General features: G+C 42.9%; 2 protein-coding genes across 3 annotated transcripts; one reads left to right on the plus strand and one right to left on the minus strand.

Moving 5' to 3' along the window:
- Positions 1 to 128: 128 nt before the first annotated feature.
- On the plus strand, positions 129 to 4,608 carry ap1s3b (adaptor related protein complex 1 subunit sigma 3b). Of its 2 annotated transcripts, XM_080907389.1 has the most exons (6): positions 129 to 284; positions 1,791 to 1,969; positions 2,062 to 2,170; positions 2,329 to 2,466; positions 3,609 to 3,670; positions 3,843 to 4,608. In XM_080907389.1, the coding sequence occupies exons 1-5, from the start codon at positions 282 to 284 to the stop codon at positions 3,648 to 3,650; spliced, it is 471 nt and encodes a 156-aa protein (XP_080763515.1). In that variant the 5' UTR covers positions 129 to 281; the 3' UTR covers positions 3,651 to 3,670; positions 3,843 to 4,608. The 2 variants fall into 2 exon arrangements, with proteins under 2 accessions (XP_080763515.1, XP_080763516.1); XM_080907390.1 differs by lacking the exon at positions 3,609 to 3,670.
- A 195-nt stretch (positions 4,609 to 4,803) lies between these two features.
- On the minus strand, positions 4,804 to 8,180 carry scg2b (secretogranin II b). Its single transcript, XM_080861690.1, has 2 exons — positions 7,977 to 8,180; positions 4,804 to 7,458 (listed from the first exon to the last, which is right to left on the minus strand). Exon 2 carries the CDS (start codon positions 7,439 to 7,441, stop codon positions 5,648 to 5,650), a length of 1,794 nt encoding a protein of 597 aa, XP_080717816.1. The 5' UTR covers positions 7,442 to 7,458; positions 7,977 to 8,180; the 3' UTR covers positions 4,804 to 5,647.
- Between the last annotated feature and the right edge of the window lie 9,404 nt (positions 8,181 to 17,584).

Genomic DNA, 17,584 nt, shown 5'->3' on the forward strand with positions numbered 1-17,584 from the left:
TCACGTGGCAGATTTTTTTGTTTTTTTTAAAGGGCGCTCCTGGTTGGGCGGATCCCTGGAAATACAAGCCCAGGATAACCAATCCACGATGGTTGTGAGTACGGATGACGCGTCACTGCCCAGCGGCATTGTGGGCGGAGTTAGCCAAGTTTCACCCTGTACTCACTTCACGGAGGATAGATATGTGTCCATCCGGGCAGTTTGACCCTTTGTGAGGGTTAAAGTACTTCGTTTTTAAATATTTTCACGGTGTTTTGTAGCTCCTCGGTCTGGTGTTGAAAATGGTAAGTTTCTGGCGAATGTGTTTGTTTTGTGCGCTTGACTGTAGGCGAAAAATACCCCGACTGTTCACCTGTTGCACCTGCTGTCGCTGACAGGTAGCTAAAGCTAGAAACTGCGCCTCTAACAGCACTTCCTGCTACACTGGGGCAGGTTTGTTTTCCGATTCAGGCCTGATGAGAGTCTACTTGGTTTCCACTTTGAGTTTTTATTGTCTGTATCCTACTTTTAATAAAACTCGGAAGTAAGGTGTGTGCTCTACCAGTAGGTCTATTCTGTAAGAAAACAGGTTTTGTGACTTCTCGTCGAGCGTTGCCCTGCTGGCTGTTTAATGCTTTACATATTAATTTGCCTGTGAGTTCTTAAGGGGTGTACACACCTGTAAATGACCTACAGGTGTGTAGACTTAAACAATCAAGTCTTCCTGTATCTCTGGTGATTAATGCTTGACTATCACTCAGTCTAATAATGTTATCTCCTTCTGTATTGTTCATTTCTAGTAGTGGAAGAACTGGTATGTCTTCATTTTGTTGGCCTGAATGGCTATAATAGAAGAATATGTTTCTTCTTTATACATTGTATAACCGTGTATTGTTTTTTTTTTTTCTGTCTTTAGTTAATGGGTTTCTCAGATACTTGAACTGAGCTGCTCATTTGAATGACACATAAGCAGGCTGAATCATAAATGTTGTGCAGGACACGCCAATTGTGTCATACTACACATACTTCTTTATGACTGCAGTGGTGTCCACTGGCTTTTAAGTGTGCTCTTTGTTGCACATCAGGGTTTAGGCATTACAGCCTCACTGGTGACCTGAATGGTAGAAAATAATTGACAGACCTCACTACTGAGACAACCCCCTGTTTTTCCTCTTTTGTTTTCTTGCAAGCAAAAACCTGGTACTCTTAAAGTCGAGTCTGATTTTTGTTTTTGTTTTTTCTTTAAATGAAACCTAAAATCAGGATGATATTTCAGAGAGCCTTGCATGTTCTCGCTTCTGATTGGGAGAAAAATGCTCCATAAAGCCTGAAGACAAAGTAATATTTATTCTTGAAGCCTAACTTTAACAATGAGAGGAAACGGCACGGCAGTGTGGTCCCGACAGAGCGGGGGTGGGGATGAAGGAGACTGTCTGTTTGGATATGTACTCAAACCTGACCGGTGCTCGGAAACACGTTATCCAAACATCCAAAAGCTGGACTCGCTGGCTCACTTGAAAACTGCCACTTCCTCAGTTGTCAGTGACCTTCACTATTACTCCCTGTCAAGCCCTTTATTTCCCCTCGTGTTTGGTCAGTCAAGTTACTCGCTAATGAACCGTGCCAGCAGCACAGCCACTTGTGCAGTCCTGATTGTGACTGTGTGTGTTGGTGTGGGCGCAGCGCCGGCTGCTTAATAAAGTTTCTCGGGATTAACTTGATGTGGATTTCTGTTTGTTTGTGTGAGTCATCATTGCTGCCTCGACACGGGCCAGGATTTCCCCTCTGACAATGCCCTCTTGTGTCGTTAGATGCGCTTCATGCTGCTCTTCAGTCGCCAGGGGAAGCTGCGTCTGCAGAAGTGGTTCACGTCAATGTCGGAACGTGAGAAGAAGAAGATCATCAGGGACATGACCACCATGGTGCTGGCACGGCAACCCCGCTCCTGCAACTTCATGCAGTGGAAAGACCTAAAGATTGTTTATAAGCGGTAAGATTGCTTCACGTGTTTATTGACACTTCTCCAATAGGTGTTGGTCCCCACAATGCCACTGTTAATCATCTGTGTCTGATTCTCCTCAGGTATGCAAGCCTGTATTTCTGTTTGGGAGTAGAGAGCCAGGAAAATGAGCTGCTAGCCCTGGAGATCATTCATCGCTACGTGGAGCTGCTAGACAAATACTTTGGCAATGTATTTCACCTTCTCATATTTGTTATGCAGCTGTAGTCTGAAGTAAAGTGTTGCTAAAAATCAATAACATTGCTGCTCAACTAGGCTGCAAAGATTGGATCTAAGAATATGTTCTGCTCTGTAGTTTCTCTAATTTAATAACTGCGTCATCCTCTCAGGTGTGTGAGCTGGACATTATCTTTAACTTTGAGAAGGCCTATTTTATCCTGGATGAGTTTCTAATGGGAGGCGAGATCCAGGAAACCTCTAAACAGATTGTGAATCGCTCCATTGAAGCCTCAGACATGTTACAGGAGGTGAGATTCACTGATATGCACGCACACACGCACAAATGCACTTAGTAAAACACTGTGACTTGCACCTGTGGTGTGAGCACGTAACATCTGTTGCATGGCTCAGTGTATAAAACGAGACACTGCAGGCATAGGCGTGTTTTCTTCATGCACTGGTTGATTTTTGAGATTCTGGCCTATTTGGATTTTTTTTATTATTATTATTATTATTATTATTATTATTATTTTGTTCAGACTAATGTAAATAAAATGTCTTAAATATACATTTTATCCACTGTGCAAATTAGTGCATGTTTAATGAGGCAGTGCCTTTTTTTTTTTTTTTAATTTAAATTTACTTGCAGCTCTTAGGAAGTTTCACGGTTTATCTGTTGGTTAATTCTTATTAGTAAAACAGACACTGAAATGCTGTTTTCCTCAGAAATCCCCATTCCAGTAGCACTTACATACAGCAAACCTTACAGAATGACAGGCTGGAATAAATCTGTATCAGCTCTCTTCAGTGTTCAGTTAAAAAGTTGCAATACCAAAAAACTATACTTAATGTAAGTGCTCAACAGGAGAAGGTTAATGGTGATACATTGTATTTAACAGACTTCACTTGTAGTGTCTCCTTTTAAAGCAATGTTGCCATGTTTTCAAATGTATTACAAAGTTTGTTTATTTATTTAAATCATGGTTGTGGGGTATTTTGAAAGGCCCAGATACCTGAAATTAGTGCTTACTGTTTACTTTAAGTAACACGAGTATTGTGTGAGGCTCTGACATGGGAACGTGATGTGTGTGTGCGTGCGAAGTAGTCGGTGCATTGTAGAATCCAATCAAATGTGGTGATCCCTGTTGTGCCTTTGTCTTCCTCATAACTAAAAGGCATGTGGATAGTAGTGGCTGCTCCCTCTTTGTTTTAGAGGTCTGTGTTTTGCTGTTTTTCTTACCCCTTATGTCTCTCTCTCTCTGTCTGGGTGTTAGCGTGAGACAGATTTTCTTTAAATGTTAGCGCTGATGCTTCCTGCTCTCCCTGTAGGCTCGTGGCTCTCTGCGTAGCTGGGTGTGTTGTTCGGTGCTCCTGAGTCAGGGTGATTAACACTTTTTATCTAGAGTGATGCAGTTTAGTCTCCCATTCATTTTGACCATTATCGCTTCAGGATGACATCAGTGAGTGGTATGAGGTGGAGCTGTTTGGATGACCTTGAATATGGACAGAAAGGTTAGATGTTCCGCTTATGTTAGTGCATTGCTGTGCTCAGCACTTTGTAACAGGTGATGTGTAGATGTGTGACTGTGGATATGATTTTGTATTACACTGCACTTTTTGGAGTCTGGGAACCTGATTGTTTTTTTCATCCCTTGTGCTTTCTTTTCTATTTTTTTTTCCTTAGACATTGGAGGAGTACATGAGCAAACCTGCATTTTAGCTTGTGGGGGTGGGGGACAAAAGGACATGAACTAACAGCAAAGAAGAAGACGGGAGCAAGATGTGCTATATAGCAGTCACATACTTTTCTGAACCTGAAAATCGAGCGAACTTCGATTCTACTGAACATTTTCAGAAGAGAAAAATCTGGCTTTACTTGAATGTCTGCCTAAATCATAGCTTTGTGCATCATGTCTTTTGTGGCGACTCTAATATACATTAACAGTAATGCATTCAAGTGAAAGGAGAGTTTGTATGGGTGCGTTTCTGTGTGGAGGATATGGGTTGGGGTTGGGAGGGGTTTTTCGATGTCAATTGCAGTTATTAAATTTGAAGTAATAACAAGATGGTGGGTATTTAAAGGAAAAAAAATCATGATCAGGAAGTGATGTTCCGATTTCCAAATTTCCTGTATTTATCATGTATTAATATGTCAGAAATTAATGTTTGGAGTCTGTCTGAGAAGTCTCTGATATATATATTTTTTGTGTGTGTGCCAATCACTCAGCAACTTACGGAGTTACTTACAGCACAGAACTCGTTTTGATATAACACTGATACCAATGATTACCTGCTGTTTTTAATGTGCAAGACATACAACGTGTGTTTGACTGTTAGTCTTTTAGAAAGGGCACTTGCTATGCTAGTGTGGGTGTGATTGCTTTTTCTTTTTTTTAAATGTATACATTTGATGTACATTTTCTGATGTTACAAATAAAATGTTTTTTGATAAGCAATTTGCTTTGAGTAGTGACTTGTTATCTTGGTGCTGAATGTTTAATTTGAATGAATACTCATATATATATATGTCGCTGTATCCCGCCATCCCCGCCCCCCCAAAATAATGCACATGCTGCTTTGGCTTCCTTTTATATGCAACATTTATATTTGTTTAATAAGGCAACACAACTCAGAAAGAAGAAAAATAATACCGCTGATGCTTTATTCATCTGTGATTGATCACACATTGTTGAACATGTACAAAAATGGTTTAAAAATGAGCATACATAGCACAATCACTGTTAGGCCAACAATACAGAGCTTCGCAGTATGAAAGGGGCTGGAAGGCAGGCGACGTTCTGATATTGAGACTTGGAAATAATTATCTGTAATAACAACATTAAATCCACTAACCCTGAATATATCACGAGTCACAACAACACTCGCTCTGAGGCCAGCACACTGCCCTAATGAAAAATTCCTATAATATTCCAATAGTACTCCAAATACGCCGTGTACTTGTGTTTTTAAATTCCCGGTCAGCATCATACTGAATAATTTACATGAATATTCACATATGTAATTGAATAGTTTTGACATGGATGAAAAATAAGCATCTTTACCGTTACTCATTTGATTACAGTTGAAAATATAGTGCTGTTTACAAACACATTTAATGTAAACAAACCTTCAACAACATCACAAATCTTTAATAACTTGGGTTTGGTTGTTAATTCTTTTTTTTTCTTTTTCTTTATTAACTGGCAATTTGAGATTCGCAAGAGGTTCGCAACCTAAGGGAGGAACCTAAAATCTCTTGTATAACTATATATTAATAATAATATAAGGTTCTTGCAGCAAGTAGGGACTATTTTTTTATTATTTGATTTGTAAGAGTGCTGTAGTTCATTTTCGTTAGGGAGATATTAGTCATACCGGCTATAGTTCATATAATAGAAATTTGTAAACTAGATCACGTCCACCAAACTTTATTTTTCAGACAGTATATATATTAAATTCATAATTTCGTGCGTCTGGCAGGACATCTGGCTACATCCCGGCCACTGTTTTTTCACGGTGCTCCTCCTCTTCGTTTACGGTTTGAGGGGCCGAGGTTTTAGCCGTTATCTTTTCTTTCCCCTGCATTTCTGTGGGCTTTACGTTCTCCTCTGTGGCCTCCTCGGTTTCCCTCTTGACCAGTGGCCTTTTCTCATTGTCCACTTGCCCCAAGTAGTCCATTGCGCGCTCGTACAGCTCGTACGGGAACTGCGCCTTCAGCTGCGCCTGGGTGTCCCGCTTGGTGATGGTGTTGGGGTACTCTGTGAGAATTTTTGCCGCCAGGTATGTTGTCACCTCGTCTTCCACGTCACCGCCGTCGTCGTCGTCACTGTCAGCCTCACGCTTCAGGGGCATTTTGTTGAGCTCGGAGAGAAACAGGTTCTCCCTACGTCCGGAGGGAGGGGGGATTTTAACTGGACCTGAATTTGCAGCAGGGTTGGACGCAGCAGGCATTCTGTCTGAGGGCTGAGAGGTCTTCATGGGTCTCTGCACCACGGGGTACTCGTTACTGATTGTCTCTACCCCGATGATGTCTAAAAAGTCCTCTCTGTCCATATCATCAGGGATAGTCTTGCTTTTCAGCGGCAGTCTGCGGCTGAAGTACCTTATCTTGGGGGTTTGGCCAGCATTCGTGTAACGAGCCGCGGCTTGTGGATCGCGGTGGAGCTTTCGGAGCTCCTCGGTGAGCAGCATATCGATAAGGTCTTGTGGAGGGACGTGCAGCTTCAGGGAAAGCTCCAGCAACTCCTTCACGGTCCGAGGATCCACGATAGAGGGACGGATCAGTCTCTTTTTCTGCTCACCGGTCCTATCCCTCTTCTGCGTCTGGTCACTCATCTCCAGGACTTTCAGCAGGTAGTAATCTACGAGCTTAGTGTCATCATCAGCCTCCTCTTGGTTCTGGCTGGCCCGGCGTTGCATCTCCTCCCTCTCTGATTCCTCCTGGTCACTGAGCGCCCTGTCCATTTCTTCATGGCTCCCGTTGACCATCTCCTCCGCCTCTTCCCTCTCCTCCATGGGGACCCACTCCTCGCCTCCGGCCACATCCTCATAGGCCTGGTTTCTCAGGCTGAGTCGGTCCTCTTCTTCCTCCCCGTCGTCCCCGTCTCTCTTCTGCCCACCGATTGTGGGCATCCTCCCGAGCTCATCAAAGATGGACCGCAAATTGGCGAGGCTCTGGGGTGTGTACTGCTCATCCAGGTCCTCGGTGGCCCGCTTGGAAGCGTCAGTATTTTCCTCGTCCTCAAACATCAGTGGGTACTTCTTGTGGGGTCTGGGGAAGTTACCGTAATCTACTGGTGCGCCCTCAGGCATTTCAGTATCTTTGGTGCGGTGCCTGTGAGCTCGGCGGTCATTTCTCGGCGGCGTTGGGGGGCTAAGCTTTGCGTCTTTCCCGGTCTGATCCTGGAGGGACCTGAGCAGAGCTTTCATCAGCTGCTCAGCGGTAATGTCCTGCCTCTGCATGCCCTGGGAAGGCTGGTGATCCCCGGGACCTTCGTCCTGCTGCGAGGCGAGCTGAAGCAGGACCCTGAACTTCTCCACTTCGTCGTAATCCACGGGTTCAGGCTGGCCCCCGTTTCGTTGCTGCTTCAGGTTTTCAATGTACTCCAGGGCTTTCATCATGTCGGCGCTGGGTGGATAAGCAGCCGGCTGCCCCTCACTCTCCCCTCCTCGGAGCCTGTAGTGACGGGGGAGAGACGCAGCCTGCACGGCGCATCCATGAAGGAGGAAGGCGAGCAGGACCACGGCTCCCCCCGCGGGCAACTTGTGGTGAAAATGCAGCATTATAGGCAAATTATTACCTGGAAAACAAGAGAGAGGACAATGATGGTGAAGCAGCTGGGAGGGGGAAAAGATCATAGATTATTTCCCTCTCTTCGGTTATCTTAACTAAAAGCTTATCAGGAAGCAACGAGCACGATCGTAAACAATTCTGTTTTGATCTGGGGTTTGTGCGCCTGTCGGGGAGTTACGCTTCGCAAACTGAACGATGTGTCGGTGTGCGCGTGGAGAAACATTCACATCGCTGGATGAGTCACTCCCCGTCTGGTTATTGACGTCTTAAAAAATCAGATTTCCTCCCGTCAGCATCCACATTAACTAAAAACAATCCTCCGTTATTACAACTCACTGTAATCCCCGACTGTAGAAGGATATAGTTTTCTTTCTATTTCATTCGTTCTAACGGAACGTGTCGAAATCTGCGAGAAGCTGTGATTTAAAAAATAGAAAAAAGACTGTCTTTCAATTTTACCCGTCTAGATGTGAATCAGAATAAAAAAAACTGAATCAAATAAATAAAAAAGAAATCGTGGTTTACCTTTGGCAGTAAAGCTCAGACAGCAGTAAGGGTGTATGACATCTCCTCAGTAGCGGTGCTGTTCTCTTCTGTTTTCAGCACTCGGACAGCTCCCCTGGTTATATGAGGCAACACCTGACCACCGCGTCATCACACAGCACACGCAATAACCGGCCCTAAAAATCCATATAAATGATTCAGGTTTATGATATGGCATACTAATAGCTGCGTTTAAAAATAGCCTTGGACGCTGTCTGTTGCACAGCAGCGCTGTGTAGAAGATGCTGACAGGAAGGATGTTTGGAGCTGCTGCTTGGGAAAAACAAAAAGAAATAAAGCCGTTTGTTAGATTCAGCTGTGGAAACAATGAAAATGTTAACTTTGCATGTACAGGAGAGCTGATTTGATTGAAGTGAAACCAACTCTTAGGCGCCAGTTTTATGAGATGTAGAACTAAATGTGCCAACGCCAAATCCCTCTTTGTAACGAGAGGTTCTTAAAAATGCACTTTTGGTCATGAAAAACAACATCGCTGCACGTTCTCAACTTGGCATCGGAAGAGTTAAACCCTCTAGCGATGACTCACAGGCTAAAACCACCGCGGAGTTGCTGTCGCAGTTGAGCAGCCCCCACCAAACCCCTCCTCCTTCTCCTGCTCTCTCTTTCTCTCTCCCTTCGATGACAGAGATGTGATAAACACTGGGCCTCTGTTGGGGGCCAGAAGCTCCGGCATTCCGCAGGACCACAAGGTGTAAAGGTCTACAGCAGACGAGATAAAAGGTGGCGACAGGTGAAGTTTATGGTGAGATCAAAAGCCTTATTAAACACTTGGGCTATCACTGTTATCGCACAGTGACGCCTTCATGCTAAACCAATCAAGAGCACTACACGAGGTGTCCAAGGTTCTACAGTACATGAACAGATGCCACACAGACTTGTTATACTTTATCCACATGTTTGAATACCTTAATATATTTAAGTTGATGTGAACAGTAACATTCCTGTAGTATTCCCGTTTCATGTTTTCGTTTCAAGTGTCTCCTTACAACCCTCCTCTGATGCTCCAACAACATCTCAAGTCTCTAAAGAGCTTCAGGTCAGCGTCCTCTGACATCCCACACATACAAGTACTCTTTCATTTCAGCCCAGCTCTGCCTTTCCTGCCCTATTTCCATCTCACATCTAATTGCATCCGCTGTCCTGCTCTATCGTTTCATATTTTCCATCCTTTCACATCTCTTAAAGAAAGAAAAACTGCTTTTACTTTATCCTCAGTACCAAAAGTCACAGAGGGATGGGGGAGGGAGGAAGGTGCTTTTGAAACTCGACTGTGGCGTCAGCTGCCTGTCACGTACGGCTGAAGAGCTGCAGAGACCCTCGTGACGTTGAAAGACCCACTGTGCTGCTGTGCCTGCTGCCTTGTTTAAGTCCATCTCGGTGTGGGTGTGGGTGTGAGAGGGGGGAGCAAATGGAAAAAAACTGAATCACAGATCAAAACACAGTTAAAGGGAAAGGAGGAGAGGTGTGGTGGTGTTTGGAGAATGTGTTAGCTCTCAGCATCACACACTGGACGTGGTGACTCTCCATTTAGAAACAGCCATCGCCATGGGGGACGGCAGCGGTGTCAGAGGTCACAGCAGTCGCATCGCTGCTGTATAAATTGAGTTGAACTGTGTCTCTCTTCAAAAGGGCACATTTTCCTGCATGCATATTAAGAAACTGATGATGGAACATGCTTACTGTCGCCTATCTGTTTTGCTGAAAGTGAACAAGCACACAGAACTACTTGAAGATCAATTTTTGGCTCATTTGTTGGCCGTGATGCTGGCCAATGTCTTGTGTGCGTGAGTGAAAGTGACAGGGTGAATGAGAGCTGTCTCACATCATGTTTGAAGGAAATGGTCCCCTGCTCAATCTCCTTTTAAATTTTTGCCTTTTGTCCTTTTACAGTGTAAAAACAAGCACGCCGATGTGTCAGAAATGCTCAAATGCTATTCAACTTCTAAATATAACTTCTGCAATGCATGTTTAAGCAACAAGCAACATTTTAGTAGATATTTCTCTGCCAGTGTCTGAGCTGTGGGTCAGTAAGAAAAACAGCCTGGTGGTCTGGATGTTGTGACGTGAGCTGTTAAATATCTGGTAGAGTTTAAAGGATGTGTGCGCTTCTATTTGCGTGTTTATCTCTTGTTGTGGAAGTTATACCAACCCCCCTGGGCACTGTGATGATTCTGAGTGATGGATCAGAGGTTTCTAAACTCATATCCCAGCAGGCCGCTGCTGGTAAAAGATTCACTGACTGAATCTGTTATTCGTCTCCGGGGCTTGTGATGTGCTGTCTCTGTGCATCATTCTGTACTGATTAATTACTTCAGATGCTAAAAAGAAAATAAACATTCCCAGTGAACGGCACTATTGCATTCTCTCTGTCTTTTTCTCTCTTTATCAATGAGAGTAAAATCAGGGCACGGAGAAAATGATAGTAATTAGATTACGAGTCTTTAGTGCCACTCTCATCCTCTCATGGGTTTTGTTTCCTGCTTCTTCAGTGCCCTTCTTCTTCTTTCTCTCCATTGAACTCTATAAGTCTATCGATAGCAAAGCCCATTATTAGACAAAACAGAAATCATTTTGGCAAAGTGTTGATGATACCATTCCCTCCTTTGGTTGCTAAGTTACACAGAAGTATGCTTTGGAGGCGCCCTTCCATTAATTCAGTTCTGAAGTTTATCTTTCCACTGAAATATTTCTCTGAGCCTCCTTCTACATCTGCTCTGCCTTCAGATAAAATAACTCAAAGATGTTCTGCACTATCTAAATAATTTTAAAAACAACAACAGCATGGCAGTCAGGGTGTCCTGGTAAATCAGAAGAGCTGAGGTCAGGGCACTGTGTTCCAACCCAGCTCTTTCACAGCTCCTCAGATTGTGATCTGGAGATCTCACCAAGTAGAGTTATCATCTTCAGCTCCCCCAACCCCACCCCCCATTAAAAATAAGCCTCGTAAAAAAATTAAAGAGCTTAAAGAGCCTCCTTTAAAAGACCCGTAATTACATACTTTTGCAGGAAAAGTTTTTCGTCTCTGTTTTGATCGTGAACCTTTTTTGTATTCGGCTCTTACTCAAGGTGCTTTTCAGGGAGAAGAGAAAACATGACATGAATTCCTTTTATGGACTCGTGCCATTTTTCTAACAAAGCAGAGACTCAGAATCACAGATGTGCAGTGCAGACTTTATTAACTGAGCTGGTATTTTTCAGGGTGGGGGTCCTTTAGGCCTGAGAGAGAAACGCATGAAAACCACACATTTACAGGTTTCAAGGCAAACAGATGTAGAGTCACAATGTTCTGACCTGTAGTCAGAGAATACTGAGAATGAGCCTCTTTTTCTAGGAGGAAATGATTTGCTTAATGGACAGTCTTGGTTGTATGTTAAAAATATTATTCTTTCAGCAAGTGACTTCATTTTGCTTCCTTTCTTCTTCAACCTGTAAAACCATGCAAGTTCTCTATAATCATGAAATGATATATTTCTTTCACTCCTGTTTAAACCCAGCAGCCCTGCTGTTCTGGGTGATACCGCTGCTGTTTCCTTGCACATAAACCAGAGATGTGGGGGGAGAAAATTAGACTAGCTCAACAATGGCTTGCTTCCGTCATTATAATAAAGGAGTACACACCCATATACAAACTCAAACACATACACTGTGTGACAAATGGTCTTTTTGTTTGTTTGGTTTTACTTTACTTTATGCTCTGAGTTCAGATTCTTGCATCAGTCAGCTCAAGGACCTGTGACTCAGCCGAGATCTTCAGCAATCAACACCGATTTCCTGGAATGGTCTAAGCATTCAGTGTGTGCGCTTAAATAATGTTGTGTGCGAAAAAAAACGAAAAAAAGAAGAAGATATAGATAGAGCTGCATGTAGTCAGCCCCTCCTCCTCCTTTGTTTTGTTTAACTCCTCCTCACCTCTTCACCCACCCACCCCCAGTCACCACATCATGAGGCGGGAGGGCACGCGCAATGGCGCGCCCGTTGTCATGGCTCACCTTCCTTTTAACCAACGTCTCCATGGTGACGCTGTCTCACTTGCCTTTCATCTGCCTCCACCTTCATCTCTTCCCACAGGTTGGTATCCTTGTCTCCTTCATTAGACTCTCCAGTTTAGCTGGCCGTTTTCTCAGTGACGTGCATTCATTACATTTTCTCCTTCTGCTGTACCCATCTGGCTCATCCTTCTCCTTGAGCCAATTACTGCAAGTAAAGCATGGTCCTTGTCTTCAGGAGGCAGGTTGTTTCAGGAACAGAGATGATGGTGATTAGAGCCACAATATGTTGTCTGAGCCATTAGGATGGAAGGACAGAAACAAGGAGAGGAAGCATGCTAGCTGAGCAGCATAGGGAGGGCAGAGGAGAAATGAATGAAACAAGGTGGAGATTCAATACAAGCGTAGCCTTTCTAAAAGGGCAAATGCCCACGTAATGCTACAGGAATGCAGGAGAGGACCTGTGGGATTGGATCAAATATCTCTGCTTTAATGAGACTGGCTTCAACAGCCAAGCCTCCATTCCTCCTCTGCTAATGATCATCTTTGGATTCCTTCCATTAAAAAACAAAAATAAATAGTTCGACATGTTTGGAAATGTGCTTATTAATTTTCTCGAGTTAGGCTATATGAGAGTGTTGTTGCCACTCTAATTTTTCCAGTTAGCTCATGAAAAGGACTGGAAATATGAGGGGTCTTGCCAAAACAAATCGTTCTTCCACTAATCAATTATATACCTTGTTCCTTTAATCAGTACAAAACCAGAATGTTTGGGGCGATTTCACAGGTTTTGTGCGCCAACACTGTTTCTTGGCTAAGTGTCAGGAATACCCTGGAGTCTTGGCCGGGTTCATGGGAACTTGCTCCCAACTGATAAACAACATGCACTTACGTTTAAGCATGACGTTGCCAATTTCCAGCTACGCGTTTAACAAAAACGATTCCCTTCACTCTTATTTAAGTGCATACTTCTATTTAAAACATATATTTCTGATGATTTTGTGCCTCTTTTTTTTTTAGCTCACTTAAGCATAGTGAACACCAGTGAACACCAGGCTTTGTGCCATTCTTTTCCTCTCCTCATCTCATGTTTTTTTTCTTACCGTCTGACAAAGGTGCTATTTTAGTCATGCCTACCTGGCTGTCTCCACCGTCACAGCCTGATTCTTTAGCAACCACATTTTTTCCCTTCTCCTTTTAACTTCTCTTCAGCCCTTTTCAGCAGTGCCCCCAACTAGCCTCTCAACCTCAGCATCACTCTTTTCACTCCTTGTTGTTACCTTTCATACCCCATGCTTCTTTACACTGTACATATTAATGAATGCGAGCACTCGCCATGTTGTTCTGAATCATACTGAGAGGATGTGTGTATGTGTGTGTGGCTGCGCATGCATGCGTATATGAGCACACGTGCTCAGATTCGTGTCTATGGTGAGGGATTCAGCATGACGCACTGGCTGACGTCACCAGAGGCCCAGTGAGGATGTGTTTATTGATGAAGAAATCCTGTCAATGAAGAGAGAAGAATAAGAGCGAGCACACGCCACAGTAACCTGTTTTTTAAAACTGTAGAATATGAATCAGAAAACATTCAATTTAATCAGATTTATTGTGGCCATATGAGAAGCTGTTTGGAATTAATAATGCACATATTCACAGAAAAAAGAAAAGGAATGATCCATCAACATTTTTGCCTTTCCAGCTGCTCTTTTTGCCTCCCTAATTAGTTGTTCTTAACAGTCTAATATGTTCCTAATTTGCTTAACTGTAACCCACACTGTCTTGGTAACAGAGATGATTGTCATGTTCATTAAAGCGTGACACCTTTTCCAGTCTTCCTCTGCAAACACAGTTTTTTTTTAATGCAAAGCTGCTGGGAAAAGTGTTTTTTTTTGTTACAAATGTGAGTCATTAAATATGTTTTGGGTGTTGCTCTAATACCAGCTCCAGCACAGAAATAGCCTACTGTAGCTTTGTTGTTCTATTAGAAAGCCAGCGCCTGTGTTTCTTGCGCACCACATGGAGCTCACTGGATGTTTAACAGTGTCCCTGCAGCGTGGCACTATCAACAAGACAAGCCGTCTTTGTTCTGAGAATTTTAAATGCGCATGCTATTTCTGCCTCCTCTACTTCTCCCCACAGTTCGTCCTCTGATCTTTCCGTTAGTTAGCCTAGTTCCATCTCATTCTTGGACCCTGCCACCACTCCCTTCTGCCACTCTTCCACCTCTCCTCCATCTCTTCCTTTCCTCTCCTGCCCTTTTCCTTCACCGATGCTTCCTCATCTCTGCAGTCTCTGTCTCTTCCTTCACCACTCCCCGTTGGTGCGATGATGCTGTCCTGGCTGCCTCCCAAACCCCCACAAACTTCGCTCCTCCACCCCCACACCTCCCTCCCGATGCTATAAATACCCAGCATCGGTGAGTCATCGCCCAGACGTATCAGTTGCCTCTCTCTCTTCTTTCTGCTTCACCATCCTCACCCCCCCACCACCCGCTATCGCTTTGCTCAAGCTCATTAACAGACCTCACACATTTTCCCACCTCCACTTTGGCCCCAGCTCCACAATGACCCAGCTGAGCTAAGCCGAGGTCGCGGTGCCCATGCCCGGCACGGAGCAGCCTGCCGTCAGAGAGTGTGAAGCCAGAGGTCAACCTAACACATTACCAGCCAAAAAACCCAAAAACAAAACCAGCATGAAACAGAGGATTAACACGATCAACCAAAACTTTACTGCATCACATTCATCGACTTCCCAATTAGTCAATGGAAAATGTCACCATTTACCAAAGAAACATGTTCATATTTAACAGTATCAACTAATCTGTTTGTTTCAGGACTTAAATGCAATTATACCACACTAATAATGAAGTGGTATGGCCTACTAATATCTAGTATTAGTGTTACATTTCACTGAATTTCAACATGAGATATTTTTGCTTCTTTTTTCTTGTAAAACCTTGGCTCTTAAATGTAATTGAAATTATTTATTTATTTATTTAAACCCATACACTGGGAGTTCAAGTGATGTAAATGCATCGTCAAACGCTTACATTTAAAAAACAAACTTTTTCTTTCACCTTTTCCTCGGCTGCCTCTAATCCACAGTTCATTGTATATCTTTGTGTGCCAGTAGTGGGCAGGGATACCTTAATCCCAGTCCTCAGCCTCAGATGTAATCTTTTTTTTTTCCAGACACCACCCACTTCTCCAGAGTTATAAAGGCAGCTAACGTTCGGCTTCGGCTCCTTGTGTAAACTTCAGTATGGCTTATTGGCTTGCAGTAGTGTGTGCGCATAGAACACAGAAAGTTTTTTGCGCACCTCTGAGTCATAAGTAGGCAGGGAGAGAGCGAGAGAGTGAGAGAGAGAGACGAGCAAAGCAAGGAGAGGGAGAAAGAAAGGAGCAAAAAAAAAAAGAAGTAGGAATAAAGTGTCAGAGAGCAAACCGAGGACAAGCACGGGAACACGCACATATACACACACGCACACGCACGCTCACAAACTAACCACATATATAATGTGAAAGATGTCCTTCACTGTTTCCTTGCTGTTGTTGTCTTTGTGGTAGAGCCACTCTTCTGTGTGTGTGTGTGTGTGTGTGTGTGTGTGTGTGTGTGTGTGTGTGTGTGTGTGTGTGTGTGTGTGTGTGTGTGTGTGTGTGTGTGTGCGTGCGTGCGTCAGAATCAGTGGGCTAATAAGGGAGCATTATGCTTCTGACTCACTCACTCGTCCCATAGGGTTGGATGGAGCGAATAAAGAGGAGGAAGAGGAGGGGTTGGAAGAATTGCTTGACTCTCTGTGGTCTCGTAGATTCATTTTAAATAAAGGAGCAGCAGACATGGTACCGGCAGAATGAAAAGTGTTCTCCCTGACATTAAAGACTGGCATGCGCTTCATCTGTTTTCATCTCTTGGTGTGAATTGATATGAACTGTGATGTGAATTGTAATGCAGACTCTGGTACTGTAAAGTTTACTTGCACCCATTATTAACTTGTGCTTAGCTAATCAGGCCTTTTACAGAGTGAGCACTCCAGACGGTAACACTGAACTAGTGTATAGAATAATTGGGTGCAGTTGTGCTTTTCACTTTTGTTTTTATATTTATATTTTATATATTTTTTTATATATTTCTCTACAATTTTGTTGTACATGTACAACGACAATAAAAGCCTATTCTATTCTGTTTCTGAAATTGCCACTTGAGGCTGTCTCCACAGTCACATCAGTCCCTATATACTTTCAAACGAAAATCCCCATGTTTACAGCAGTACAGGCCCACTTAGAGCCTGGAACAAAATAGCCGTTCTTTGAATGAGGCTTCAATTCAGCTGTTTTTAGTCTCTGGACCTCTCAACAATGTTTGGGGTATTTTTTTTACTGCACTTCCTTGATAGATGGTACAGTACTGTGCGAAAGTTTCAAGCCACTTCTCATATTTTCCTAGGAAAATTGTAAATAGTTGAAGTAATATATCGGAATGTGCAAGCAAAATAAATGTATAGGAATGCGGTATATATGGCAAAAAAAAGGTTTGAGCACCTTTATTCTTCAACACAGTCTGAAGTAGAGTTCAGTTCTCTGGGCTTCTTCTTTTGTACTTTTCTCTGTCATATGACCCAACACTGCTATTGGGTTCAGGTTCTAGGGAGGCCAATCCATGGCTAATGGAATTCTAATGTGTGTTTTTCTATCTAGGTATGGTTTCACTGCACTAGCAGTGTGTTTGCAATCATTGTCAAACTTAAAATTGAAACTGTTGCCAATTAGACGATTTCCAGATGGTATTACATGGTGGATCAGGTCTTTGCTGGATTTTTTCCCATTTCTTAAGGATGTCACTTACAGATACTGTTCATCAGCTGTAAATATTTTTTTTAAGGTCTGCCACTTCTTCTTTTGTGCTCCAGTTTCTTCAGATTCTTTAAAGGATACACTGTAAACCATGCAGAAGTATGCCAGATTGCCAGATTTTTGGCTAATAGCTCTTTGGAAATCACCAGTTGAGTGAAACTCATCTCAGTTTTTCTACTTAATAAAAGAAGAATTTCTGGTAGCTCATTGCGAGGCTGTCCCATATTTATAAAACGTTAACCTTTTAGAGATTGATTTAAAAAAGTGTTTGGCTTCTAACCAAAATATCCATAACAGATAGTGAAAAACAGGATTTTCTGTCATTTAATTGTGTATCTGTTATTTAACTACTTTGGTGTAGTATGAATGGCTGTGGAGGAAAAAAAACAAAAGGCCCCCAACAATGTATGCCCTCCTTCTTATTTTCAAAGCTGGCTAACAGGCTGATTTGAAAATAAGTCTCTGGGGGGCTGATTCTGGCCCCTGGGCCTTATGTTTGACACTCCTGGTCTATTAAATATAATAATTGAAAAAAACTCCAGAAAGCCCACAGAGGTATTGCTTAACACTTCTGGCTTCAAAAACAAAACTTAAATAATAAACATAAAAAAATAAATTTAAAAAAACCCAATAGGGTGACAGCCATAAAGCTCAGCTGCAGGCTTTAATAACAGCATGTATAAACTCATGTGTGACTTGTTGTTTTATACGTGCAGTCTGTGATTCTGGA

The sequence above is a fragment of the Rhamphochromis sp. 'chilingali' genome (genome assembly GCF_963969265.1).
Source record: "Rhamphochromis sp. 'chilingali' genome assembly, chromosome: 16".
Lineage (NCBI taxonomy): Eukaryota > Metazoa > Chordata > Actinopteri > Cichliformes > Cichlidae > Rhamphochromis > Rhamphochromis sp. 'chilingali'.